This window comes from Lottia gigantea (assembly GCF_000327385.1).
Source record: "Lottia gigantea unplaced genomic scaffold LOTGIsca_18, whole genome shotgun sequence".
In the NCBI taxonomy this organism is placed as follows: Eukaryota; Metazoa; Mollusca; class Gastropoda; family Lottiidae; genus Lottia; species Lottia gigantea.
Window position 1 is genome coordinate 640,050 of NW_008708301.1, and position 27,646 is coordinate 667,695.

Genomic DNA, 27,646 nt, shown 5'->3' on the forward strand with positions numbered 1-27,646 from the left:
CAGTAATTTACATCAAAGTTATTATTATCTAGAAGCGGTTAACTGGTCTAGAAGCTGTTACCGCCTACCAAAGACTGAATTCAGTATTTAATAGTGATTAATTCAGGACTTTTACTTTCAGACTACATTAAGCTTTGAATTGAATTTTTTCTCCATTTCACATATATTTAAAATTTTCAACTGTATACCATTTGTCTTAGAATGACTTTGGGTCCATAGAAATATGAGGTTCAATGATTTTATATTTAAAATAGAAACACTTCCCTTCCAGAAAATTCATGTGAAAATGACCCACTTATCGGACTGAATATTTAAAAATCATAATAGGGATGATCTCAACTTAGACTCTAATATTGATTAAGTTTTATTTAATTTCTTTTTTCTTGTTTAGAATAAGATAGTTTGAAATGCCTGCTCCAAGAAGGAAGGCAGCTGCTAAAAAACGTGACTATGAAGAATCTGTAGACAATTCATCAGAAAATTTGGAATTGACGTCAGATGGATTTTTGTAAGTATTGAAATTTGTGCTGTACATTTTTTATAGGAGGAATATTCTGAATTCAGTATCTGTAAGTTCAATGATAGATAGGCGTACAAATTTCTCAACTGTGATTGGGAATTCAGCATCTTCTAGATAAGTAGATCTTGTAAATTAGTTATATTATGAACATCAGTAATACCAGTAATCTTAACTTGCTCCAAATCTCCTATTTTTTCTTTTAGACCTGAAGCAGAATCTGATAATGAATTTGAAGAACCAAAAGCTAAGACAAAGAAAGGTGGAAAAAAAGAAACTGCGGTAATTTCTCAAACACTATGTTAATATTAATTTAAAATGATACCGGTATATGATAAGCTATATTTATGTTTTGTGTGACATTTTCTGAAGTTCATCATATCATAAAGTGAACATAATAATAAAGAAGTAGATTAAGCTGTAGAATATGGTACTTTCTCCTTGTTGCGTATTTAAAAAGTGCTCCTGTAACAAATACTGTCACTTATTATCATAGAATAATGACAGGATCGCTCTTATTTTGTCCTTCATTTGAAATGTTTTTATTTTAGAAGCGAAAGAAGATAGATAATGCTAAAAAGAAAGCAGAAGAAGAATTTGAAGGGGATGGAAGTTTGTTTGATATTGTGAGACTAGGTCGTGCATCATTACAGGTAGATTTTCAAAATAGTTTGCTACAAAATATTGAATCTGTTTGACTTCTTCTTTTTTGCATTATAAGTGAATATGGTTTATTATTCTACTTCATGCGACTTCTGAAAACATATTGTGATTGTGGCTCGTGTTTTGTTTTTTAGGCTGTAGTAGATGATTGGATAGAGACCTATAAAGCTAATAGAGATACAGCCCTATTAGAATTGATTCAGTTTTTTATACAATGTTCTGGTTGTAAAGGAAAGATTACACCTTATATGTATGGTAACATGGAACATGCGGAAATTATCAGAAAAATGACTGAAGAATTTGATGAAGTAAGTATTGTTCGTGGTTGTGAATATGACTTCAAGGCAGTTTGTAACACCTGCGACAAAGTATCTATCTTGCTACAAAAGTATCAGTTTCTTTTTGTGAAATAACTTTATATGGAACCGAAAAGTAGATCCTGTTCCAAGCAACATCTATATATGTTAAAGACACCTCCTAAAATAAAGGAATAAACAAATTTGTTTCTGGAATATAAGAAAAATAAAATGATAAACCTTTTATTTAGGAAAGTGGTGATTATCCATTTATCAGTAGTGGACCACAGTGGAAGAAATTTAAAACTAATTTCTGTGAATTTGTACAAGTATTGGTGCGACAGTGTCAATATAGTATCATTTATGATCAATATATGATGGACAATATTATCTCATTATTAACTGGTCTCACTGATTCACAAGTACGAGCTTTTAGACACACTAGTACTATGGCTGGTAAGTATATTGAATTGGTTAATTTTATGTCTGTATCTGTTGTTTTAGCGAATAGCCCTATCTTCAGGATTTTAAATCTATTGGTGAATGAAAGACACATATATTACAACTCAGCCAAAATGTCATAAGCGAGTGGTTTAAGGCTTCGCAAATAGGCTTGTCTTGGATTATTATTTTTCTTTCAACAGGGTAATGTATGCTATGTTGGATCATTCAAATAGTGTATTAATAATGTGTTAATAAAATAGTTAATGTATGAATTATTGATTATCTTGGTTTTTTTTTTCAGCTATGAAGTTAATGACAGCTCTAGTAGATGTAGCTTTAAATCTGAGTATTAACTTAGATAATACACAGAGACAGTATGAAGCTGAAAGAGCTAAACAACAAAATAAACGAGCTAGTGAAAGATTAGAATTATTGATGACTAAAAGACAAGAGGTAAGTTCTTATAACTCTTCTAAGACACTCTTTCATGATGAGCAACATGATGGTCTATTAGTCTCGAAAGCTGATTCTGAAGCCGACAATCAAGTTACACTAATGAAATATTTAAACTGCAAAATATTGTTCAATACATCAATTGTAGAGTGATATAGAAATATTAAAACAGAACTTATGAGTTATATATATAAACTTATATTATAATTATAGCTGGAAGAGAATCAAGCTGAAATTAGAAACATGTTGACCTATATATTTAAAGGTGTATTTGTCCATAGATACAGGTAATGTTTTATTTTAAATTATTACTACTGATACTAACTTGTGTAGTGTGTTGCTCCAATATATAATATACTAAATCCTCTTCTGCTACAGGCTATGTGTCCTGATAGTTTGAAATTGAAATAGATTTGTCTTCATTGTACACTGTATGATGATGCTAATCTTCATTAGCCCGATTAGTGTAATGATAATGTTTTTTCACTAGTAATTTCATTTCATCAAAACCTAAATCATGTTTAGAATTAGAATCACTTGTGTTTAAAAACTGTTTATTTCTTGAATTTTAGAGATACACAGCCAGAGATCCGTAAGATATGTATGGGAGAAATTGGTGTTTGGATGAAAAAATACCCTAATATGTTTTTAGATGACAGTTATCTTAAATATGTTGGTTGGACCATGTATGATAAAGTAAGTATTTTAAACATATAAGAGGTTTCTAATCCATATTTTTACTGTCTACTTCCAATGTAGCAAATTTTACAATTACTTTTTGTTTTATTTTTTGCATAAGGGTATTGGGATATCATCATAAGTCTTATTTTGTGGTTGAACACCATATCTTTTGCCTATTATGATGTTGACCTGATTAATTATTGTGTATTTCTTTCTAGGGTGGTGATGTAAGATTATGTTGTTTAAAAACTCTCTCCCCATTATACTATTCTAATGACTTATCACCTAAATTAGAATTATTTACCAACAGATTCAAGGTATGTTATCTTAATGTTCCAGTATATTGAAAATATCTATTACATTTTATTGCAATTATTATTGCATGTTTAGCACACTTATATACCAGATTTTGGTAATTGTGGATTTATCTGACCACAGAATTTACAGTCTGTATAAAGTAAAAGTAAACTGAAGAATTTTTTCAGAGCTGATGGTTGAAAGATTGGTTGATATTTGGAATTAGACAATTATTATTGATATAATCTTTAACATTACAGGATAGAATAGTTGAGATGACATTAGATAAAGAATATGAAGTGGCAGTAGCTGCTGTTAAACTAGCCTGTAGTATCTTGAAGTAAGTTTTATTGTCCTATGCTTAAGACATGTTTATTGTAATTCTCCCACAAAAGTTGTTGTCTAAAATTGATCAATGATCAAGAAAAAGTAGCTTGACTTTCTTATTGTTCTATATTTTGATAATTATTCTATCTTCAGGTTCAGTGATAATGTATTGGCTGATAAAGATTGTGAAAATGTATATGAATTGGTCTATTCATCACATCGTCAAGTAGCTCAAGCTGCTGGTGATTTTCTCAATACCAAGTTATTTAGTCGAGATGAAGAGGAAAATAAACATCTCAAATCATTGAAAGGAAAGAAATTAAGTCCTAATACACCTTTAATTAGAGATCTAGTTCAATTCTTTATTGAAAGTGAGGTAAATGATATACTTTTTACATAATAGAAACATGTAAACATTTACTACTTGTCAAACTTCAGTCGAGACATATATACTGAAATAGATCAGTTGTCTGAGTAACAGCATGTTAACAATAATATGCTGAGACTTTCTTATGTGTCTTATTGTTTTTAAAATGTTTTTAGTTACATGAACATGGTGCCTATTTAGTGGACAGTTTGTGGGAAATCAATGAAATGATGAAGGATTGGGAATGTATGACAGATTTATTATTAGAAGATCCTTGTAAAGGAGAAGAGCGTAAGTGTGCAAATTATTGACCAGATTTTGAACTCATTGGCTATTGCTTCAAAGAATCTACTAATGAGTGCTACTGAAATGCAATATAATCATGGCAATTTTATACTGCAACATTCTTGAATGACCAAAAGAAGAGGCAGTTGCTATCAATTTTATACATGGAAGTAAAGAAAAGAGCATTTATTGCTAACCTTACTGTTCAATTCTCAGAGATTTAATATAAGGACAGGTTTTGTAACATTAGAAATAAGAAATAATATTTTCATCTTGAACAGCTTTTATTGTAGGAAAAAATCTCATCTCTTGTAAGTTTGGTTAGTTGAGCTTTTATTAGATATATAAATTTTTTTTTGAAGTTTCTATAGAATTTTTTTTTTGTGTCAAACAGCACTAGATGATCGTCAAGAAACCAGTTTAATAGAAATAATGGTATGTTGTGTTAAACAGGCTGCTACTGGTGAATCACCTGTTGGTAGAGGTCCTACTAATAAACGAGTAAGTAAGATTATGTGCTGTATATCAGAACTGATATCATAACTTGGCTTGAATAATAGAAAAATATCAAGAACTTGAAAAGAACCCTATTTAATTTATACCAAATCTTCTGGTAATAAATGATGTTTATCTGAAATGGATGCAAATTTTGCGTTAGTACTTGGGAGCATTTGACCATAGAGTATAAAAGATGATCAGAGAATATTTGAATTTATTGTAGTTAACAGCTAAAGAACAGAAACAAGTATCAGAAGATAAAACAAAATTAACAGAACATTTTATTGTTACATTACCACAATTACTTCTCAAGGTAAGGGTCATTTAAGAATTATAGTAAATCCTGTAAATTGATTAACAAAAAACCTTTTGCTGTTTAATAATAAACAAAACAAGTAATTAATTCAGTATTTTAACAATCTATTTTCAGTATTTGATGGATGCAGAGAAAGTAGCTAACTTATTACAAATTCCACAATATTTTGAATTAGAAATTTATACATCTAGTCGTCAAGAAAAGGTAAGGTAACTCTCATGTTCACGATTTTCAACGTGTTTAAAAGAAAAGTTTGACTCTACCTGATTAATAGTGGACTTCTGGAATTTACGTATCGACTTATTTTACAGTTTAACTATTTACTAGAATATCTTCTGTTTCAGCATTTAGATTCATTGTTACGTTATTTACATGAAATAGTTGAGAAACATACAGATACTGAGGTGAGCCAATATATATATTTGTGGAATTCTATTTCATTATGAAAACAATTTTAACCATAGTATATGTTATATATAAACCATTTTGTTAATTGAGTAATTATTATTTCTTAAAATTGTGTTGGAGAGATTCTAAAGGAGAGAATGATTATATTCTATCTTGTAGGTGTTAGAAGCAGCATCTAAGTGTTTTGAAGCATTATGTAATGAAGAATATGCTATAGCTGGTAAATGTGATGTAGCTAGAAAGACACTAATAGATAGTTTAGTTGTTAAATATAGAGAGGCTATGCAAGATTTCTTTACTGAAGGTGATGAGCCAGATGATGATGAAGCCTTTGCTCTATTGGCCAGTTTAAAACGTATCCATGCATTTTACTCGTAAGTATTAAGACTGTGTAAATGGAAGCTAGTGATATTGAAGTGCTAGTCTGGTGGTGGAATCCACATCTGCCTTGGGAACAAATATGTGGAATTGATGCATACTCTCTTATAGAGGTGTCCATTCTTGCATCAGGTGCTCTAAAGTTTAAGCTTTATTGCTTTGAGAGAAATCTCATTTAGTTGTTTGAATAGATAATGTATATTTCAGTTTCTCTCTTCTTTTGAAGGATCAGATTTTGATTGGTGGATAGTCATTGATTTTAAATTCGATGTTGACTCTGAATGTTGACGTGGAATTTGGTTACTAAAAGACACTGAATATGACTACTTATTTATCTGATTATTTCTAGGTGTCATGATTTAGGAAACTGGGATCTATGGGATGATTTGTTTCATATTATAAGATGTGCTAATGAGAATTCAGCTATTCCAGAAGAGGTGAGAAGTATGCGAATTTATCTCAATACATGAAATATACAACAAAATTATATTTTCTTTGTTGGAGCAGTTTGATTAGATTGTCAGGTCTTCTGGATGTTTGAAGTGTAATGTGTTTATTTATAGATTATAACAAGAGCTGTAGCATCATGTTCTAGTGCTTTATTATGGTATTTTAATAAAATAGATGATAAAAACCCTGATAAGGTAAGTGTAAGCTTACATTTCATTTTAAAATAAAAATTTTATTGTCGATGGGCTGCTGGAACAATCATAGGAGTACATAATGATGGACTATAATTCTGAACATTTTTGTATTAAATAGTTCATAATGTAACTTTATATAATAACAAATGTATCTGTAACTATATAACATAATGTATTAATAACTATATAACATATGTATCTATATTGTAGGATAAATTAAGATATATCAAGAAAAGATTAAATAATTTAATGAGACATTGTAGTAATCTTCTCTTACATCAATTAGATAAAGTTGTTGAAGAGGTAAGTAGTTTCTGTTGGCATAATTCTTCTCAGAAGTGATTGATTGTAATGGTATTTGAAAAGAATTAAAGCTGTTCTCCTGATCCATGTTTAATTGAATTCTAGCCCATAGAACCGTCATGAGAGCTCAAAGTATTTTGGATATATTTTTTATTCTAGGCCTATATTACTATTTGTGATCTGTTAATTGTGTTCAGTAAAAATCTATGTGATACCAATCCTGAATTAAAAACATTAGTATTTGAACCAGATAAGAACCTACAGAATGAACTAAGTAATTTTCTATCAGAGAAAGTTTTTGTTGAAGATGATGATGGTAAGTGAAGAGCTCATATCATGATTTTTTAATGCCATGAAATTGTTTTTGTTTAATTGATTCATTTTGGGGAGATAGCCCAGTCCATTCCTTGTGGATTAGACAAGAATTATTAAAAATAGTACTTGTACCACAAGTTATCTTTAAGGTATATACCAAATCAAATTTATATTAACTCATAATAGGTTACTTTCGATGTTTTTATCCATAAATTAATTGCTTTATCATGTTATGAACAAGTCTTTATGTTATTTTAAAAACAGAGGATGTAGATGAAAATGTTAAGATAGAAGAATTACATAAAAGAAGGAATTTTTTGGCTAGTTTCTGTAAATTAGTGGTGTTTAATGTTATCAATATCCGAACTGGTGCTAATATGTTTAAACATTATATGAAGGTTAGTAGTGATTTAAATTTTCTTCTATATTGCTTCAATTCATTCATAGATTTTTTGCCTCACAAATTGTGTTTTATTTTTAAATTGAAATTTTATTCCAAAGTAAGTCTTGGAATATGAATTCTGTACATGCTACTCTATAAATATCCGTAAAAATAATATAAATTGAAAGATAATGTATTTTTACTATTTTAAAATATCTGCCATTTTTAGTAGGTCTTCTATCCATGAACTATGTATGTGATTGTTATGTATATGTTTTATAGTTCTACAATGATTATGGTGATATTATTAAAGCTACACTGAGTAAATCAAGAGAAATCAACAAAGTGATGACAGCTAAAACATTAGCTTTAAGTCTTACACAGGTAAATACTTTAATATTCCAAGAATTCGGTTGAATTTATTTCATTTGTATTTTAAGATTCTTATAAAATATATACTAAGGTAACTGTTTATATTATTTTTTGTCTGTATATTGATATTTTCATTGACTAGCATTCCATGCATTTCTAGACTATTAACCATTTAAACCTACAGAAAAATCCTTAAGGTATGAGGGATTTATAAAAATCAATTGTATATTTGTAGTTATATAAAGAGTTACAGAATGAACAAGGTGTTATAGAAAGGTCATCTGATGTCTTCCAATCAATCAAGGTTTGTTTAGGATTTTATTACTTTTAGCTACACATGGTCTTCAAGTGAGAGCTGATTTGTACATCTGTAAATAAGCTCTAAAGCTGAAGATTTAAGGCTTGATAGATAATTTATGTTGTCTGCTGATATTTTGTAGGAATTATCAAGAAGATTTGCCTTGTCATTTGGTTTGGATCAGGTGAAGAATAGAGAGGCTGTGGCAGCCATGCACAAGTAAGTGAATTTACATCTTTTATTTTTTTTTATACTGATTGTGACATAATAATCTCTATACATGTGTCTGTGTTGTATCAATATATAATAGTGTTCAATAAGGATAAACAAAGGCCCGTGCATTGGATAGATTTGATGCTTGTACAAGTCAAGTCACTGGATAAATTCAAAGGAAGAAACACTAGTGTATTAAAGAATATTATTGTTATATATTTTGTAGAGAAGGTATTATGTTCAGTGTACAAGCTAATGAAAGAGATCCTGAAGGTGTACCACCCAATTTACCTTTCTTAGAAGTACTGTGTGAATTTACCAATAAACTGATGAAACAAGACAAGAAAGTTGTGTAAGTACTTATTGAGCACCGTTATCTCTCCAAGCAAGAACTGACATGTAAGCTTATATGCAATTTGGGGCTCTTATTACTTCTATACAGGAACTCTGCAGGGTCTAACATGGTAAAGTGTTGTGACTTTTTGAAAGAGGAATGATAGAAAGAGGAAAGAAACAATAATATTTATCAAGGATAATAACTTGGCAAATCTCTTGGCATTGATCTTTCTTAGGTACCCATTTACAGCTGGGTGAACATGAATTATGAATATGAATATAGCTTTTTTAAGGTCATCAAACCTTAACACGCTGACCAAAATTAGAATCCACAACAACCATTACTTGTAAAGCATAGCAAAGCGAATGCGGTCATGTAAAGAACCAATGCTTTGACTATACTAATGAACCTCTCTGACCTCTTTAATGAGGTATTTTCAATGATGTATAAGATATGACTGATTGATATCTGCCTTGATTTGTGGTGACATCCATAGTTTGAATTGTATATTACAGGCTGGCCTATTTAGATAACCATATACCAGGTGGTTTAACAGGTGCTAGAGGTGAAGAATGGCAGCCCTATTATACCTATAGAAATAGTTTAACACAAGGAGAGGGAGAAATCAATCCTATTACATTAAAACAAGCTACACAGAAACGATTTGGGAAGAGGAAGGCTGATAGTAAGTTTACTTTATTTGTCAAGGTTTATAGTTGTCTTGTAAGTGCTCAATTTCACTTTCCTATAGAACTTTTTACAGAGAAAAACATATTGTTCCTTCAATGGAATCAAATTCTCCCAAAATGTTTCCCCTTCATGTTTTAGAAGAATTGGTGTTTGAGATTCTGTATGATTTTTTATGTAGCTTGACCGTCTGGAAAATAGTGCGGCACAGCCTTTTCATTATTACCTATGAAGAAAGCAGCATCATTTCCTGTATATTTATTGATAGGTTCAAAATTTGTTATGATTATTATTTTCAGCATTTGGTGAAGAATCTCTTGAAGCCAATACATATGAATCAATGCCAACACCAGCTAGTCATGTTGGTATGCCAATGCATCAATCTACAGCAGTAAAAAGACAGCGTATGATGGAGATGGAAGCTATGTCAGATCATGGTTCAGAACAAGATTTTGAAGACCAGTAAGCTAAACTATGTTGTGGTTTTAGTTTGGATGGTTTTCTTTTAGTTACTGTTGCTGTGTGCTTTTTCTTTTTCAAATCATTTTTGTTAAGTTTATTTCATTATTCTATTTAGTTTGGTGTAATGTATTAGTTTATTCAATCATTTAGGTCATATAATGACAAATGCATGTATCAGCCAAGATTTGTTTTTTTCAGAATAGAATTCTTGAAATTTTTGATTATTTTTGGCTTATTTTCTTTGTATTAAAACAAATTCCAGGAATTCTTTTCTAAATAATTCAATCTTGTCAGGAATAAAACTCATTTTTATAAATCATGTATTATTTTTATTCACCACATAATTATGGCACGAGACACATATATTTAGTAGATTCTTATAATGTGACTATCCATCATTTTCATTGAACAATCAGTAGGTAAACTCAGATGTTTTTATTGTTCAATGTTCACAATATATTCATTTTCCCCCATATGTATTGGGCCACACCAATTTTCGTGCCCCAACCCATTGTTCTGATTGAATCCTTATTCTTACCATAACATGATGTTTAAATTTATGAAATAAAGTTCTTTGTCTGCATGATAAAACACTTTTAAACCCTGTCTCTGGTACTGGTGTGAGGTGTTGATCACATAATTACATTTCAAAATCATTTATCATCAGAAAGTCAATTGAGCCATATGTAAAAGTGTAGATATAATTTGTCAAGCATCAAGATTTTGATTGGTAAACGACACTGAGATGGAAAGATATTTTGCATGTTAAGAGATAACCATGGTCACATCCATCACAGATTTAACCGAGTTTTATCTCAAAATTTACAATGAATAATATTAATGAAATATAATGTAGGTAGGTTTTATATGTCATCATCATTTTCATGGGTGCTATACTTACTTAGATAATCATTATATACATCTATTCTCATGTAACTAAAGATGTTTATGTTTTGCAATAAAACTTACAATTTGCATTTTGTTGTTTTGGTTGTGTTTCTTTTTCCCTTCTTTTTTTTTTTTATTAGAGTCTAATGAGCATGTTGTTTTATTTTGTTAATATTTCTGACACCTTTTTCCTCACAAGAAATAAAAAGCAGCTGTTCATGATTATTGGCTACAGAAAAATTCCACATTTGTGCTTTTATTTCATATTATGGAAATCTTTATGGAATAGCATCAAATTGGAAATGGGGAATATAAATAATTTGAGATAAGGACTAAAATCCAGCTTACTATTTCAATATGGCATTTGTGTTTGCAAGCTTGATATTGAAATCTCCTCAACAGTATGCAGTCTTCAACCTGTTGAACATAAATGAAATATACCCTGAACTCCCAAGAATTTTGTTTTAAGCATATGACATTATATGATATAACTATGTAACTACTGTTATCTTTTGGCTGGTTGAGTTGTTGCTAGTGTTGGAAGGATAAAAACATGTATATATAATATATACTTAACAGCAGTATTCATAATTGAAGGTTTAGATTAGATACATGTAAGTTTCAGATAAGCTTCATTAAAAAGGACTTAAATTTCAAAACTGAATGATCATGCTAAAATAGCTGATGATAAACACAAGTAATTTCAACCTATGACACCTGCCATCTTATTTTAGTGGTGGTATGTCACAAGCATCATGGTTAAATAGTCAACATAATAGAGCACAGATGCAAAGACAACAAGAAGCTAGTTATTCTCGACGTCAGATGCAGAATGTGTAAGTATTATTAATGACAGTGGTACTAGAAATCAATTTATAGCCTGTTAAAAAAACAACAATTATCTTCTTAAAACATTGCTAGTTTCCATTTAATTAAAAAAAAAAACAGTGCATCATGGTCTGAATGAATAACAAATATGAATCAAGAACAGAATGTAAATAATCCTTATAACTAAATGACTATCACATTGCATAGGTATAGTTACAATTTTTCACAAGACAGCCACTACTTTTATTGATTGTAGTGAATTGAATAGAAATTTCCCTTAGAAATATTATAACAGTATCTGAAACTTGTTACTTCAGACAACTGACCTATTTCTTATTGAAGTTTAAGAAGCATTACTTGTTCTCTGCATTTTCTTTTACTTTCTTTATATCACTACTATTGATGTATTGAGTGCTAATTGAACAGTGAAAATATTTTGTTTTTGTAACACTTCCCTAAATGCATGTTTTTCAGTCCACATCCACAAGAGAGCGGCAGTGAACAGAGTAGTATTGGAGAATTTGAGAGTCCTCAATCTGTTGGTCCCCCACAACACACAAGACATGGATATTATCAGGCTCAGATGGCACAACAACATCAACAACAACAACAACAACATCATCAAGGCCAGATGGCTGCTGCTCAACAAGGTCGTTATCAAAGATATTTTGAAGATAATTCTCCCTATATTGATGATGCTTCAGTGAGTTCAAACAAAACATTGCAATGTTAACTTCACTGTTCTGGTTACAAAATTTTTGAATTTGATTTTAGAAATATATCCAAAGAGTCATCAAAATACAATCTTTTGATTTAAATCTATGCCAAAACTAAAGAAATTTTCTATGTGAAAACAGTTTTAGGATTAGTTTTAAACCCTTAACCTCATGAAAACACAATCTATTTGGATATATTATGTTAATTTTTCATTTCTGTTACTTATTTTTTTAAATTCAATTTATAAAATAGGACCATCAACAAGTAACACTGGTCTCTGTAAGTATATAGCTATTATTTACAGGAATGATTATTTTCACTGATTTATTTGAACATTTTCTGCCCCGCCCTGATGTATTGTGTGGATCTATTTTATCTTATATTTATTTTCTTTTTCTTTGATGGTTAGGGCATGACCCACATTAGAAATCCTTGATATTCCTTATTTTTAAATATTTTAAATTGCTCTTCAAGTAATGTTAATGCCAGCTACTCTAGTCAATTAAATTATTATATTAAATACCAAGTTAAGATTTACATGTATATTTTATATTATAGAAAGTAAAAGAATCCCGTGCAACATGCAAATTTAATTTTCTGTTATAAAGATCCTTGGATATTGTGAAGTTTTGAAAGCTTATACTCATTAATTAACAAATCTAAAGTCATTGATGTCATAAGATGTCATTTATAATACTCTCAAATTTATAGTTTGGTATGTCAGTTGGTAAATGATCATTTAGCACTCATTATAGAGGCTTTTTTACTGTATTGTCTGGAGAATTCTAAAAACAATGGTGTAAGCTTTAAGCAACAGTTATTAAGATATTGTTTAATTTATGTTTCAGTCTGATGTTAGCAGTAAAAGAAGTTACTAGAAGTTAGATGTTCTTTTGTCTTTACATTGTAATCATGTTTTATTGTTAGTTCTTAATTTATTCATTCAAATTTTTGTTACATCTTCAACATTTTTATGCCGATGTGGAAGTTTATTGCTCTATACAAATTATGAGTGTTTTTGAACAATCTGAATCTGAAGAAACCTTTTTTTTATTCTCAATGTGATAAGTATCCTCCAACAGCAATCAGACCTCTGACAATTATTGAGTGGGCTATAGCATTGGTCAGATTGAAAGTACAAAAATATACTATTTACTTATTGGATCTTTATCATAGAATTCTACGCAAGATAACTCTGCTTAGATATGTCTAATGAAAATTTTGTGATTTGATGTTGTACTACTTCTTGTATTTTAATCAGATTGATAATAAAAATGAGATGACTAAAGAATCTAAAGCCATATATATGAAGAGTTGAGATATTGTTCAGTTTGTTTGTAAATTTCAGTATCATGTCATTGTTTTGTAATAATTTCACATCATAATAAAAGTATTTTAAAAACCTTATTTTCTTATGAAACCAATATGTTCTTCTGATAGTGAGTAGTAGTAATCACGTATCTTACTCCATAGCAAAATGAAAATTAGATTACTTCTTTTTCTCCATTGCTTTCAAGTTTATTTTAGCAGTTTAGCATCTTAATCACAGCAAACTGTTACTGTATCACTGGATTCAGAAACCCGGCCAAAAAACCCATGCGCATTTATAACAAGAAACTGAAATCATGGACCAAATACAGAAGAAAATACTTCGAAAGGGATCAATACTAATCATTCATAAACACAACTGCTCTGTTAAGTAGGGTATTCTTAATATAAAATGGTGCATTGCCCAACGTTATGGGCGAAATGACGACGTTCCGAAATGACCTCTTTCAACCAGAATAACGGTTTATACGGATATTTTTTTTATAAATGGACTCATTGAAAATAACCCATGCCGACTTGGCATTGAAATTGCGACACGAGAGCTTCCGGCTCTATTTAGATTTTGATTGGCTATTGCCTAAATGACGTAATGAAATATCACGGAATTCCCCTTATCATATCTTTACGATGTTTACCAGGAAAAACATTCTTTAACAATTTTAATCAGACAAAATGGGAAAAGTTACCTTAACGCAGGATTCGTACATTCGGAAGCTTCCATTTTCAGCTTACCGTAAATTGATAAACTTGTTAGATCCAGGGAGAGAATGGGAGAAAATGGCTGTGTTGGTGCCACGGGAAATAAACATGACAGCTGATAATTTTGAGCCAAGATATGATTTTGACCAAATTGCCAATTTTGCTGAAAGAGGTAGAAAACATAATGGAAGTGCTACAGAATCTATTTTAAGAGATTGGGGCACTCAGAACCCCACAATTCAGCATTTAATTAATGTATTTATGGAAGCAGAATTATTTGCCGCCGCAGATTATCTGTCAGTTCAAATTCTTGGTGGTAGTCCAGTTCCAAGACCACATACAGATTTCATGTCTGTTGAAAATAATCTTGGAAGACCTCACAGGAAAGTTGTAGAAGATGATGAAGATTTAATGTTAGATGGAGTTAATCTTCCCAAGCCAAACAGTAGTAAAGCATCTGATAATGAGGAGATGAAGAAGTCACCAACAGCTGTAGAAAAACAAACAGCTGAAACAGGCAAGTCAAGATCAACTCAAAAACACTAATCCAAGATCTCATTAGACATAAGCATACCAAGTTCATGAAAATTGAATCAAACTATTAACTCTGTCATGCTCATAAGCAATAATTTTCCATGTTAAAAAAGTTCAGAAATGACTGGTCAGAGAGCCAGTTACTATATTGCCTGTTTTTCTCATCTTCATTTATGTATTTATTTGATATTGTAGGTAATACTGTTGTAAATTGGTATGAAGACTATACAAGTGAAGCTGGGTCTGAAGGGTTAGAAGGAGAACAAGATTTGGATGCATGTAAATCACAGGATACATTGAGTAGTGTACTACGTGATCATAATATTGTCTTAAGACATGTCAGCTACTCTACCTTAAAATCCATAACTAATAATTTTAATGAAGAGGAAGCTATCAAGGGAGGTAATTTGCTAGGAAAGGGTGGATTTGGTCTTGTATTTTTAGGGAAATTTCAATCCAACTTTTCAGTTGCAGTAAAGCAATTGAAAAAAGACAGCCAGGACATTGATGTTGAAAAACAATTTAATACAGAACGCCATTATCTGACAAAGTACAGACAAGATAATCTTGTTCAATTATTAGGCTTCTCACATGATGGACCTTACAATTGTCTCATTTATCAGTTAATGACAAATGGTTCTTTAGAAGATAGACTAATGTGTAAAGATGGTACTTCCCCTTTAACATCATCACAGAGAGTTATTATAGTGAAAGGTACAGCCGAGGGAATAGCTTTCTTAAATAATCATGGCCTTGTACATAGAGACATTAAAAGTGCTAATGTATTACTAGATGAGAAATTCTTACCCAAAATTGCTGATTTTGCTACGACACGTTCTGCCCCACAAGGTAGTGGTTTAAGTAAAGTACAACAAACATCATGTGTAATAGGAACATCAGCATATTTGGCACCTGAAGCTTTTCAATATGATGTGTCTACTAAATTAGACTCGTTTAGTTTTGGTGTGGTTTTATATGAAATTCTGACTGGTCTACCAGCCTATGATGATCAGCGGGAAGAGAAAGACCTCAAGACACATATGGATGAAAATTGTGAACAGATTGTTGATATGTTAGATATTAGTGGTGGTGAATGGGATGAAAAAGCTGTCAATGTTATTTACGATGTAGCTGTTCAATGTGTACAAAATAAAAGACGTAGACCAGTGGTGTCTGATCTTCTAGAAGATTTGAGAAAGTTATAAAGTACAGAAATGAAACTAGTATGAGCTCAACATTACAACTTGTTATTATTTTTATTGTTATGTATGTATATATAAGGAGGATGGATTGCATAATTCTTTTGAATTAGCTTTATGCATTTGTTAAACTATGACAAAAATTGTTTTTATTTCAATTCAGATGTAAATATCAGATTCAGCAATCAATAATGGCATACATATATCTCGTTAATTGTAAAATTAAAATCATATCAATTGAATTTGTGTGTTTTTTTAATATTCACTTATGATTCAACTCTACACTCCTTTATATTATTATGTCATCCTGTCAAAATAACATCCACAGGTATAATTTGCTGCCTACTTTCATTTCTGATCAAACCATAAATCAATTGAATGCTATCTTGTCAGTTGTTGATCTTTCAAAAACACCAATAACCTATCAGACATAGACGAAAGCCTATAAAAAATAAATATTTTGTTTCAACTAAAAACAGTAAACTTTATTGCACAAAAAAGACTACACATATTAGACTGAACATTTGATGGATTATAACAAGTATCATTATTTCAACAGAAGGCCTACTTTTCATTCATATGAGATGAGCTGACACAAATACACGTAGATCTCATAATAAGGTTACATAAATACATACAGAGACTTTAAGCTTATGGAATGTCAAAATTATGAATCTTTCCTTCAAAGAACTAAGGAAGTTTTTTTTATTAGAGACCTTCATTATTTTAACCAATAAGATTTAGCACTTGATGAGAATATTCATGAGATCATTATCAGGTTAACAATACATATTAACTTTCAGCTACTCTAATGACTTAGTTTAGATAGTTTGGTAAACTGTAGTAAGTTATAATCAACATAAGTACAATATTTCCGTGATAAGTTAGGAATGTAAAATGCTCGGAAGAAACGATGAGATCTGAAAGAGAGAATGATTTAAATAATAAGACAAATTAACACAATCCATTAAAGCAATAGACCTACAGCTTTTCCTCTTGATAACCATTTTCACTTCACTCATAGTAAGTTATGGGGAACTATGGGTGTTCACAGAAAGCTGGGCAAAAAGGTTTGTAACCATAAAAATATCTAGTAAAGGGTAAAAATAATAGTAGAATCTAGAAAGGGTATAGATTAATAACATACCTAGTAGTATCTAGAAATGGTATAGATTAATAACATACCTAGTAGAATCTAGAAATGGTATAGATTAATAACATACCTAGTAGAATCTAGAAATGGTATAGATTAATAACATACCTAGTAGAATCTAGAAATGGTATAGATTAATAACATACCTAGTAGAATCTAGAAATGGTATAGATTAATAACATACCTAGTAGAATCTAGAAATGGTATAGATTAATAACATACCTAGTAGAATCTAGAAATGGTATAGATAGTAATGTTTTCCAATGATATGATCCTGTATATTGATGGTCTGGTGAAACAGATGACAGATCTAAATCTATTATATAATGACACTTTTTAACATCAAACTGAAATTACAAAATTCGATATTTGGTATAAATTCTTTATATAGTCACCAAAGGCTGTATGTTAGAGAGGACCATGCCACTTTGGTGTATTGCACCTTATTCTGACCCATGTAAAATAGAGTTATAATTATAATATACCTGAATTTGTGGGATTATTTGACCTAAATCCCAAAAACAATTCCCTAATATACTTACATATCTACTTTCTTCTTCTAAATTCATATCATTCATATCAGTAGGTATAATTTTAGTGCCATTTATACTGCTATCATATTCTTTTGGTAATTGACCACCAAAATCAGATTTTAAAAATCGTAAATGCCAACTGTAAGACAAGTAATTATAATATTTGGAACTGATTCATCCTTAGATTTAAAGTGATCAACTTCAAAATTTTATTTCACTAGGCTTGGAAAGTCACATTATTTCAAATAGCTTACTGATGATAGCTATTGCTCTAAAAATATACACAGCTATTCATGTAAATCAAATAAAGAATCTTGTAGAATGTTTGATGTATTTTCAGCAAAGAGACAATGATTATTTATACTTAATACATGTATTAACAAATAATACTTAGCCTACTTCTTATCTGGTAGAAAGAAAGAGCTAGGGAATCTATACCATTCTTTACCAACACAGATATTTACTACTTTATTAAAAGACATTGTATGTATTTTGTTATCTTTAGATATACGATTTAACTGCATATAGATGTCCATAGATCCATGATAACCTGAAGAAATTAACAAATAAATTTTTATAAAACCCATGGTAAAATGACCATTCAGAGTGAACACCTGTCATGTTTCCCAAGTGTTAGCTATTTGTATTATCAAATTCAGTTTGAACTTTAAAGCTTAAGACTGTAGAAGAGCAGTAAATAATCTTACCTTGATATAATGCTAGTATACGGAATGCTGATAATAATGTAAATACACAACCGATTGATAACGGTATCCAATTAGAATATTCACTATATTTCATACCAGATCCTTTACTAAATATTGAACAGTATAATCTCTACAATATAATTTATAAATTGTTATTTCATTATGCTTCTTATAAACCATTATAATTATCAACAATTAAATTTGAACACCACATCATAATAATGAGAGGATATAGAAATAATAGTTTAAAACCAAGGAACTGTATCTTATAGAAAGAAAAAGTCTAACCTGTATCTGATCAACACATAAAGCACCAGCCAGAGCAAAGAATGGGTAAATAGGAAATAAAAATCTTTCTTCCTGAAATAAACATCAAATACTTCAACTTTTCATTTTCAATTCAGGTTTATATTAAAATAATGTGTCTCTTTTTAAATTTTATGTATTTTTACATTAACTGTCCATTAGAAACATTAAAACAGAACCTGAAACATGTACATTGATCAGAATTTCAGGCTGTGTAAAATGTTGTTTAAACTAATAGATCAAAATATTACCTTATGAGGAGTGGAAAAGAAAATCAATAGCCATAAATACATTGGTGATAATGCTAATGGTACAGGAATTTCTGAAACAGATATTAATTGTATCATAAAACTAGTCCTTATTTCTGTTTTAGGAAAAGCAATATGATATACAATAAAACTTTTTCCAGTATCTTAAAGTATATCATGTGATGTAGGTCATATTAAGCAATCATGTATTCAGTTGGATTCTAACAAAAGTAATTTTCTGTGACAATTTGATGAGTAGATCCCAACATCATATTTGTGATATATATATTAAAGTGTGAAGAATTTATATACACATACAAGTTATTCATGGTGCCCAGAAATATATCATATACAGTAATTAAGAAAATTATAGTAATATACAAAACAAATCTGTTAAAATTCATAGTATATAAATATACACTCACTTGCTCCTGAATTATTCAATAAAATTTGAACTATGACCTGAAATAAATATAAAATTTGCTGTAAAAATTGGAGTTACTCATTGATTCATTATAAGATTAGATCTGAGGCTTATGGAACGGAGGAAAGCTTCAAGCTTTAATGTAGGCCTACAGCTAGAGCAACTGCTATTCATAAGGAATCAGCATTATATTTCTGATTTTTGCCCCAGAAGGTAGATATAAAATGATAATTCAGGGTCCAGAAATATTAGAACTTAAACATGTTCATGTTCATGCGGTGTGATCTCCAGCTAACTGACCTATTTCAGTGTAAGTACCGAAAGTCAGTACCTAAAGAAGTACTTGTTTTGGTGCCTCCAATTGAGACAAGTTCAGATTGCTTGTTTGTGCTACTCTCACTAATCAGGAGTGAGTAGTACTAATAAATGATGAAATGTATACTTACTACAACAGGAAGAGAAACTAATGCTGCTAGAAATACTACGTTAAAGTTTAAAAAACCATTGATAACATAGTAAGATACAGGCTCAACACCTAAAAAAAAACATGAGATTAATTACTACTGAGTTAAGATCAGCTTGCGTGTCATTATATTACAGTCAAGTAACCTAATTTCGTGGAAACCTATTATTCATGGATTTTCTGGAAATGATTAATAATTTACATGAGCGACCTTGCGCGACCTCCGCATTTGCTTGTTTTGATAAACATGGGTTTTCTCTACAATATCAGCTAGTAGAATGAATTCAGTAGTTTCAAGCAAGGTAAAATGTATTAATGTATACTTTGACAAATACAAAATGGCGGATTTCAGTTATTACCAGACGTCACCATTTTATATCGGCCGAATTTCCTTATAATCCCGTAATTGGAATTCCAAGTGTCGTCTACTAGAATGTAGTCCAACGAATGAAGTCACGTGATCAACTAGCGGATTCCGTGTCAGCAGAAAATTTCTATGGAACACAAAGTGGAGCATATTCTTATGTCGTTTCAGTGACTTTTAGCAATAAATCACGCTACATATCTTATTTTGTCAGTCACTATTTTTATTTTAAATCGTGGTTCTTTGAAGGAATTGTCACTAGTTATAATGAATTGATATTAAAGATAAATACTAAGAGAAGTTAATTATACCACCCGGTATCCATATAACGTGTTTTTCTAGACTTACTTACCAAACATTATACACGAAAATAGGTGAGGCATTCTGTCGCCGAGTTGGTTGCTCATGAAATATGGGTCAAAGTGAAGGATTCATAAAGAGAATCGAAATAAACAAATTTTAATTATTTTGTAGGATATCTGAGGAAACATGTAAGACATACAAAAAAAATTTCATTTTTTTAACTTTGACAAAATTTGGTGTTGAATCCTTATAACCACGAAAATAGGTTACACCACTGTATATTCATAGGCTTAGCCATTAAAATGAAGAAATTGTGAAAATCAATCTCATATAACATTGACAATATCATTAAGTATACCAAGTTTCGTATAAATCTGAGATTATTTTTTTCACATTATAATGTGGACATATAGAAATAGAAAGTATAGTAACAAATTTACCATATAAATCAGGACCATGTGGACTAAAAACATTATATAAAACTATGTTGAGGGGAGCAATAACTAATTTACCATAATACTGACTATCTATAATAACCATAGGTACCTATAATAGAAATAGCCAACTAGCAATAATTCAACGAAAGTTTGGTCTTATCTTAATTAGACTGCAATGTGATATTCTAAAAACTCAGTTAATTCAACTTGTGTCGTAAGTTTATCAAACCAATTTTTTTTAACACTATTTGAACAGAAAATAAAACTCATGTTTTTGTTTTATTCTAAATAATGCAGATATTCTTTAGAGAAATGTGTTTTAATTCTTGTATTTTAAGGTGTGGCTCATTAATCAGTATAAGACAAGTAACTATAATAAAATAATAAATAAACTCACTAAAAACACAATTAAAGAGATTAAACTCCATCCAATAAATACCAACAGTTTCTTCTGTCTTATAATAATATCTAAGGCTATTGGTAACCTATAAAACAATAGAAACAATTAATATGGTTTTACAGTTATATAAAATATATTGTTCTTTCTTCTATATAATGTATTACATTAACTTTAATGAAAATAATTGTATTGAAATTCTGTGTGTTATCTGACAAGGAAAGTGGAGAGAAATGTTTGATAGCCATGGTAGAAGTACATCTAGTATACACAGACAACGTTCAGGTTACTGCTAATAAGCATGTCAGTGCTGTCAGTTGTTTTCTGCAATCACCTTGGTCACTAGATGTATTCAAAAGAATGTGTCTGGACAACTACAGGTGCATGCAGATATAAACATAAATATTTACCCTAAAACACCAACAAATGGCCATCCTATTATGGCACTTGCTGCTGTTGCTAATATTGCAACCTGTAAAACAATATGGATACTTTTCAATTTGCTTCAAAAAATCTGTTCACATAGTATTGTAGAATGTACTATGAGCTTTTACAGACACACAATTTGTTACAAAGAGCAGTCTAAGACATTTTTTTAAATGTTGTCTTGTTTTCGCAATTGTCAGTTAAAAAACATAACTGTTGTATTCTATAGCCTGATTGATAGGGATGAGTTACTTAAGAATTTTTTACCTTTATATTTCCATTGAACCATGCACCCATAGATAGAAATGTTAAATACATAGAAAAACTACTTGGTAAGAAGGCTGGTGTAGCTACAAACATACCCGCACTAAATAATGAAAACCATTGAGTAATGCGATTAGTATTAATACCAAACTGCTTTGAAACTCCCCTAAAAAAAATGAAATATGGCAATCAGATTATCTTAGAAGAAGAAACAAGATTTCTTGGAAAATTCATGTATACTTTCAAAGACTTTCAATGTTGCTTACAATGACATATTCATATTTTTGTCCTACAAAACTGTGTAAAATAAAGTCCTATCTACAAAGGCCTACACTTTAACACCATTTACAGCAATAGTCGCAGGTGTCCAATGTTTATAACAAAACTATCCCCTCCCCCCTTTTTTTTAGAAAACACTTTATGTAATGGGACAAACATTGTGATTTTATGCTTTATGAATTTCAATACTTACTTATAAAAATATATTTCACAAGAAGAACAGGCAAGAGCTAATACTATTCTTACCACATAAAACTGTATGATCTGAAATAAAAATAGTAAAATATTATTATAATTCAAAAAAACCCACATGTATAAGAGTCTTACATTTTTAAATATTGTATTCAAAACCTTGTACATACCTTATTTTCTGTTACCAATGTATTTACTAGTCTAATAGGAAGAGTATGTAGTATAATGTAAAAATAAGATCTTATAGCATAAAATGGTGAATATTCCCATGTCTGGAAACCTTTATTATACACCAAATAGTGTGCCTAAAAAAAACAATCCATTTTAAATATTTTGTTCCTTTTGTTTAAACACTTTAATTTTAAGTAGTAGTTCATATGGATTACTAAATTTTTACAATCATCAAAATTTTTAATATTTCACATACATGGATCGTAAAATAAACAAAATGGTTCTTAAATCTGAAGATTTTCTTCACAATTGATGTATTTTAAAAACAGTACTGTTAGATGTAGCTAGGGATATCAGAAGCTGGTTAAGATAATTAAATAAGTAAGTTTCAGAACATGATTAAAGATTATGTTACTAACCGGTTCCCAGTAATTATATACTTCATCACAATCACTGATAGTATTCCAAATAGCAGAACTTAGTCTTATTATAATTATAAATGACATTCCTATGAATGGTGAATTGTCATGTTTACTACTACTCTTACTTTTGGAAGAACTGAAATTATTACATTCACAAAAATAACTTTTCATTTTCATCATTGAAATGTGAGAGAGTCGTACAAATTCCTACAATAGTCAACATCCTGGTACACAGCCACAGACCTCTATGAGTGAACATTACTTTGACGCAAGAAAAATTATGTCTAGATCGCATTTTACAACATTTTTTGTAAATGCAATTTTATGTATGAATGAAATATTATCTTGTGCTGTGGTAAATATCCAATGCCAAATAAAAATTTTCACATATTTGAGATTTACATCTACTCTCTGACTTCATTGTTTTCTGAATTGAATTTTGGTATGAATTAAATTCCAAAATACTACTGAGTGTCTTAGATTGTCTTTGGGTTGATGAAAATGTAAACCAGTTTTTATTTGATTCTACAGAGGAGAATTTTTAAATATATAATCACTGAACCTTATTTTTCCATGGACCAAAAGACAAATGGCATACAGTTGAAAATCTTATTTTGAATATCTATGAAATGAGAGAAAAATTTTAATTCAAGCTCAATGTAATTATTTCACTGGTTGATAGTATTAACAACCCAAAAACAATCTGGGACAATCAGAAGTAATTTGAAAATGATTATTCAATTCAAGTATGATTGGTCATGTGCGATTGTGTAAAAACATTTTATTGTGTGTTGTAGAGGGGCCTAATCGATCACACGAAATGTTCCATATACAGTGACAATATCTTTTCTATGGGAAAGGTGAAATAACAAAACAAATGAGAAAATAAAAATTAAGTTTCAACCTTTGGGAACTTAATATATTAGTTTGTTTTGGATGTTTATTTACAGTTCTTTTCTTCATGGAGGCTGCCATCTTGGAAAACCTCCGTTAAAATTACAGAACGTAAAAAAAAAAAAAGAAGCGAAAATTATTCAGTGTCATCAAAGTCAAGTTTGATATAGAAATTTACCAAAATTATATATTTGGTAAGTATTTAATTAAATATAAAATATATTCATTTAATTACAACTTACTACAAACAGCAAATAGGAATTTTCGTTTGTTGCTATTCAAAAATAAGTCTCAATATTTGTTGTTAAAATTATTTTCATTCCATGCCAACACCATAGAGTTAATATAACTCTACTCTATGGCCAACACTGATCAAGCTTATAAGACAACCAGGCTGAACTTAGTCTACACCATAGAGTTATAATAACTCTATGGTCTACACATTCAACTAGCATACAGATTCAGGTCGTCTCAGCATACACATTCGCGGCAAATCGACCGGATATGAAATCTGAATTATTTCTAACTTGAATATTGTTAAATTAAAATAACTTAAAATTTTTTAAGACAAATACACATAAGAATTCTTTCAATTTCGCAAACACCTATATGTCTAACTCTCTTAGTCTTTGTACTGTGGCCCATATAAGACATAATTTTTTTCTATGGAAGCTGAAACTTACCAAAGTTAAACAGGAAATTAAAAGGCTTAGCCGTCATAGAAACTTTTTGAAATTCATACCATACTATCTTACACTTGTCATTATTCGAAATATCCAATCACCAAATTGCTGTCTCCCTTACTTTTCGTACGGAGGCCCATTGAAGACATACACTAATCGAAATATATGGCATATATGAGTATATTACTCAGAGTTTACGGGCAATTTGCAAGGAGTACAAAAAGTAAGGGAGACAGCAACTTGGTGATTTGATATTTCGAATGAGGACTAGTGTGAGATAGTATGGTATGAATTTCAAAAAGTTTCTATGACGGCTTAGCCTCGCATTGCCCGTAAACTCTTAGTATTATTCTACATAGGCCATATATATATATCGATTAGTATATATGTATTTAATGTGCTTCCGTACACAAAGTAAGCAAGACAACAACTTTGTAATTTGATATTTGGAATGGGGACTAGTGTGAGATAGTATGGTATGAATTTCAAAAGGTTTCTATGACGGCTAAGCCTCGCAAATTACCTGTAAACTCTGAGTAATATTCTGATATAGGTCATTTATATGTCGATTGGTGTACCGGTATGTCTTTAATGGTCCTCCGTACAAAAAGTAAGGGAGACAGCAACTTGGTGATTTGATATTTCGAATCAGGACTAGATAGGAGTTAGTGGTATGAATTTCAAAGGATTCTATGTCGGCTAAGCCTCGTAAATTGTCCGTAAACTCTGGGTATTATTTTACATTGGCCATATATAAATCAATTTGTGTATGTCTTTAATGGGACTTCGTACAAAAAGTAAGGTGACAGCAACTTAGTGATTTGATATTTCGAATGAGGACCAGTATGAGATAGTATGGTATGGAATTCAAAATGTTCCTATGATGGCTAAGACTCGCAAATTGCCCGTAAACTCTGGTTATATATATATATATATATATATGTCGATTGGTGTATGTCTTTAATGGTCTTCCGTATAAAAAGTAAGGGAGACATCAACTTGGTGATTTGATATTTCGAATGAGGACTAGTGTGAGATAGTATGGTATGAATAGCAATAAGTTCCTATGATGGCTAAGCCTCTTAAATTGTCCGTAAACTCTGAGTATTATTCTACATAGGCCTATGTATGTCGATTAGTGTATGTCTTTAAAGGGCCTCCGTACAAAAAGTATGGAAGACAGCAACTTAGTGATTTGATATTTAGACTGAGGACTAGTGTGAAATAGTATGGTGAGAAAAAGACTTTGCATTTATTTACAACGTTTGTGGCAAACCTGTCATCATAGGCAATTCTTTGAATAAAAATATTGTCATCTATTGCAATTGTTTTTACAACAAAATCAGAATATTGAATATGTGTAGCATGTATCTGGATTTGTACTTGAGCATAATACTGATGATTCTTGTCGAGACTGACATGTCCATTATTTGATTATTTCAAATAAGACTGATCTGAGCCTGCAATTTGTTTAATAGTGTCATTTTTAAATTTTTCTGGATTTTTAACCTCCAAACAACCCAATCCACAACAATCACAATAAATCATACCGTCTGGTGTGGCTGCTAACCAAGGATTTTCCATGCAAATATAAAGCCCTGTGCTTTGAACCTTTAAATTTTGGTGTTTACTCTTAATATTTTTTTCATATTCTGTAATTGCTGGTAATTCCCTTTCTCTGCCCCACTTCAAAGGTTTTACATTGGCTGGTGCACTTTTGTAATTGCTACTATAGAATTATTCTTGTCTGAAACTTGTTCATTTTCGTTTACTTTTCTGTAACACTCATGTGCTACAGATACAGTGATGCGTCCAATTCGGTTATCAAACCATATTTTTGGTTTAGCCTGTGTACAGGTTTGACGCGCAACATAGTCAGTACATTGTTTTGTTGTTGAATCTTTAAGTTTTCACAAAATCACTTGCATTAATGTTTTCCTTTGATTCTAAAATTTCGTTAGCAAGAACACGTATGGTTTTAGCGACAGTTTCAACTTCCTCTTCCATGTAAATATTTTCAATATCAGGATTAACAGCATTTTGCTGGAGAATATAAAAGTACACCCCAATTTCCATTTGTTATCTCTCTTAGCCTATTTAAGTGTTTTTTCCTTGCGGTAGCAGAATGCTCTGAGTTCAAATGTCAATCAAGACTTTTTTCCACGAGTTTGAAAATCTTCTTGAGTAGTATCAAATCTACCTGTAACCCTTTTCACAAGATTTCTTACAAAGTCAGCTTGTTAAACCCTTTTACCTTGAATATGTGGTTTGCTTGGGATGTACATGCTTTGTTGCATCCAGACTCTATTTGCCTAACAATAAAGTGCAACAAGGCCATGCAATGTTTCCAATATCTTCGTAGACCTGCTGGACAATTGCAGTAAGCTCTTTCCACTTTCCCCCGTTCTCTTCTGAAAGACTGTCCATACACTATATGATGCTTGTGTCTGTGCCTTTTGTCGAGCAACAATAGCGTTTACATAGCAGTAAGATATATTTGGACTGATTCAATGGTATTCAACTTGTTGTCCAGATAAGTATTAACTTTCTCCTTCTTTTGTTGATTTTTATCCTTTCGTCGGGACATTATGGATCTCTGCACCTGTAAAATTAATTCAGTTTATACATATACATGTATAATACATCTTAGAGTAGTTTATTGAGGAAACAAATCACAAACTTGCATGAGTGTAAACTAGACACACCTGCTTTGTTCTTTATTGATATGTTTGCACACAAGACAAGCCAAGAGGCGGGACCTATTTATACGAGGTGAATCAATCTACCGAAGTGATTGATTGCTTAATACCCCAGTCCCCAATCATGTTAATCAGGTAAGCAAA

At 30.6% G+C, this 27,646-nt stretch overlaps 3 protein-coding genes across 3 annotated transcripts; 2 read left to right on the forward strand and 1 right to left on the reverse strand.

Moving 5' to 3' along the window:
- Positions 1-1,116: 1,116 nt before the first annotated feature.
- On the forward strand, positions 1,117-9,622 carry LOTGIDRAFT_113757 (hypothetical protein; the record flags this gene model as incomplete). The annotated part of the gene is made up of 25 exons (XM_009052141.1): positions 1,117-1,170; positions 1,315-1,488; positions 1,728-1,932; positions 2,222-2,373; positions 2,587-2,660; positions 2,946-3,069; positions 3,273-3,371; positions 3,612-3,691; positions 3,832-4,054; positions 4,222-4,336; positions 4,725-4,831; positions 5,052-5,141; positions 5,259-5,348; positions 5,489-5,548; positions 5,712-5,926; positions 6,280-6,367; positions 6,494-6,574; positions 6,785-6,877; positions 7,037-7,197; positions 7,434-7,590; positions 7,857-7,958; positions 8,182-8,250; positions 8,387-8,463; positions 8,684-8,809; positions 9,310-9,622. Coding segments are annotated over 25 exons (3,129 nt in total), but the record flags the coding sequence as incomplete, so codon positions are not given.
- A 4,755-nt stretch (positions 9,623-14,377) lies between these two features.
- On the forward strand, positions 14,378-16,143 carry LOTGIDRAFT_114172 (hypothetical protein; the record flags this gene model as incomplete). Its single annotated transcript, XM_009052142.1, has 2 exons — positions 14,378-14,883; positions 15,240-16,143. The coding sequence occupies 2 exons, from the start codon at positions 14,378-14,380 to the stop codon at positions 16,141-16,143; spliced, it is 1,410 nt and encodes a 469-aa protein (XP_009050390.1).
- Positions 16,144-16,945: 802 nt separating this feature from the next.
- LOTGIDRAFT_114104 (hypothetical protein) lies at positions 16,946-23,310 on the reverse strand (the record flags this gene model as incomplete). The annotated part of the gene is made up of 15 exons (XM_009052143.1): positions 16,946-17,057; positions 17,513-17,637; positions 17,833-17,962; positions 18,223-18,373; positions 18,531-18,660; positions 18,783-18,890; positions 19,088-19,187; positions 19,929-20,043; positions 21,079-21,184; positions 21,473-21,560; positions 21,883-21,944; positions 22,166-22,328; positions 22,635-22,705; positions 22,804-22,938; positions 23,224-23,310. The coding sequence occupies 15 exons, from the start codon at positions 23,308-23,310 to the stop codon at positions 16,946-16,948; spliced, it is 1,683 nt and encodes a 560-aa protein (XP_009050391.1).
- Between the last annotated feature and the right edge of the window lie 4,336 nt (positions 23,311-27,646).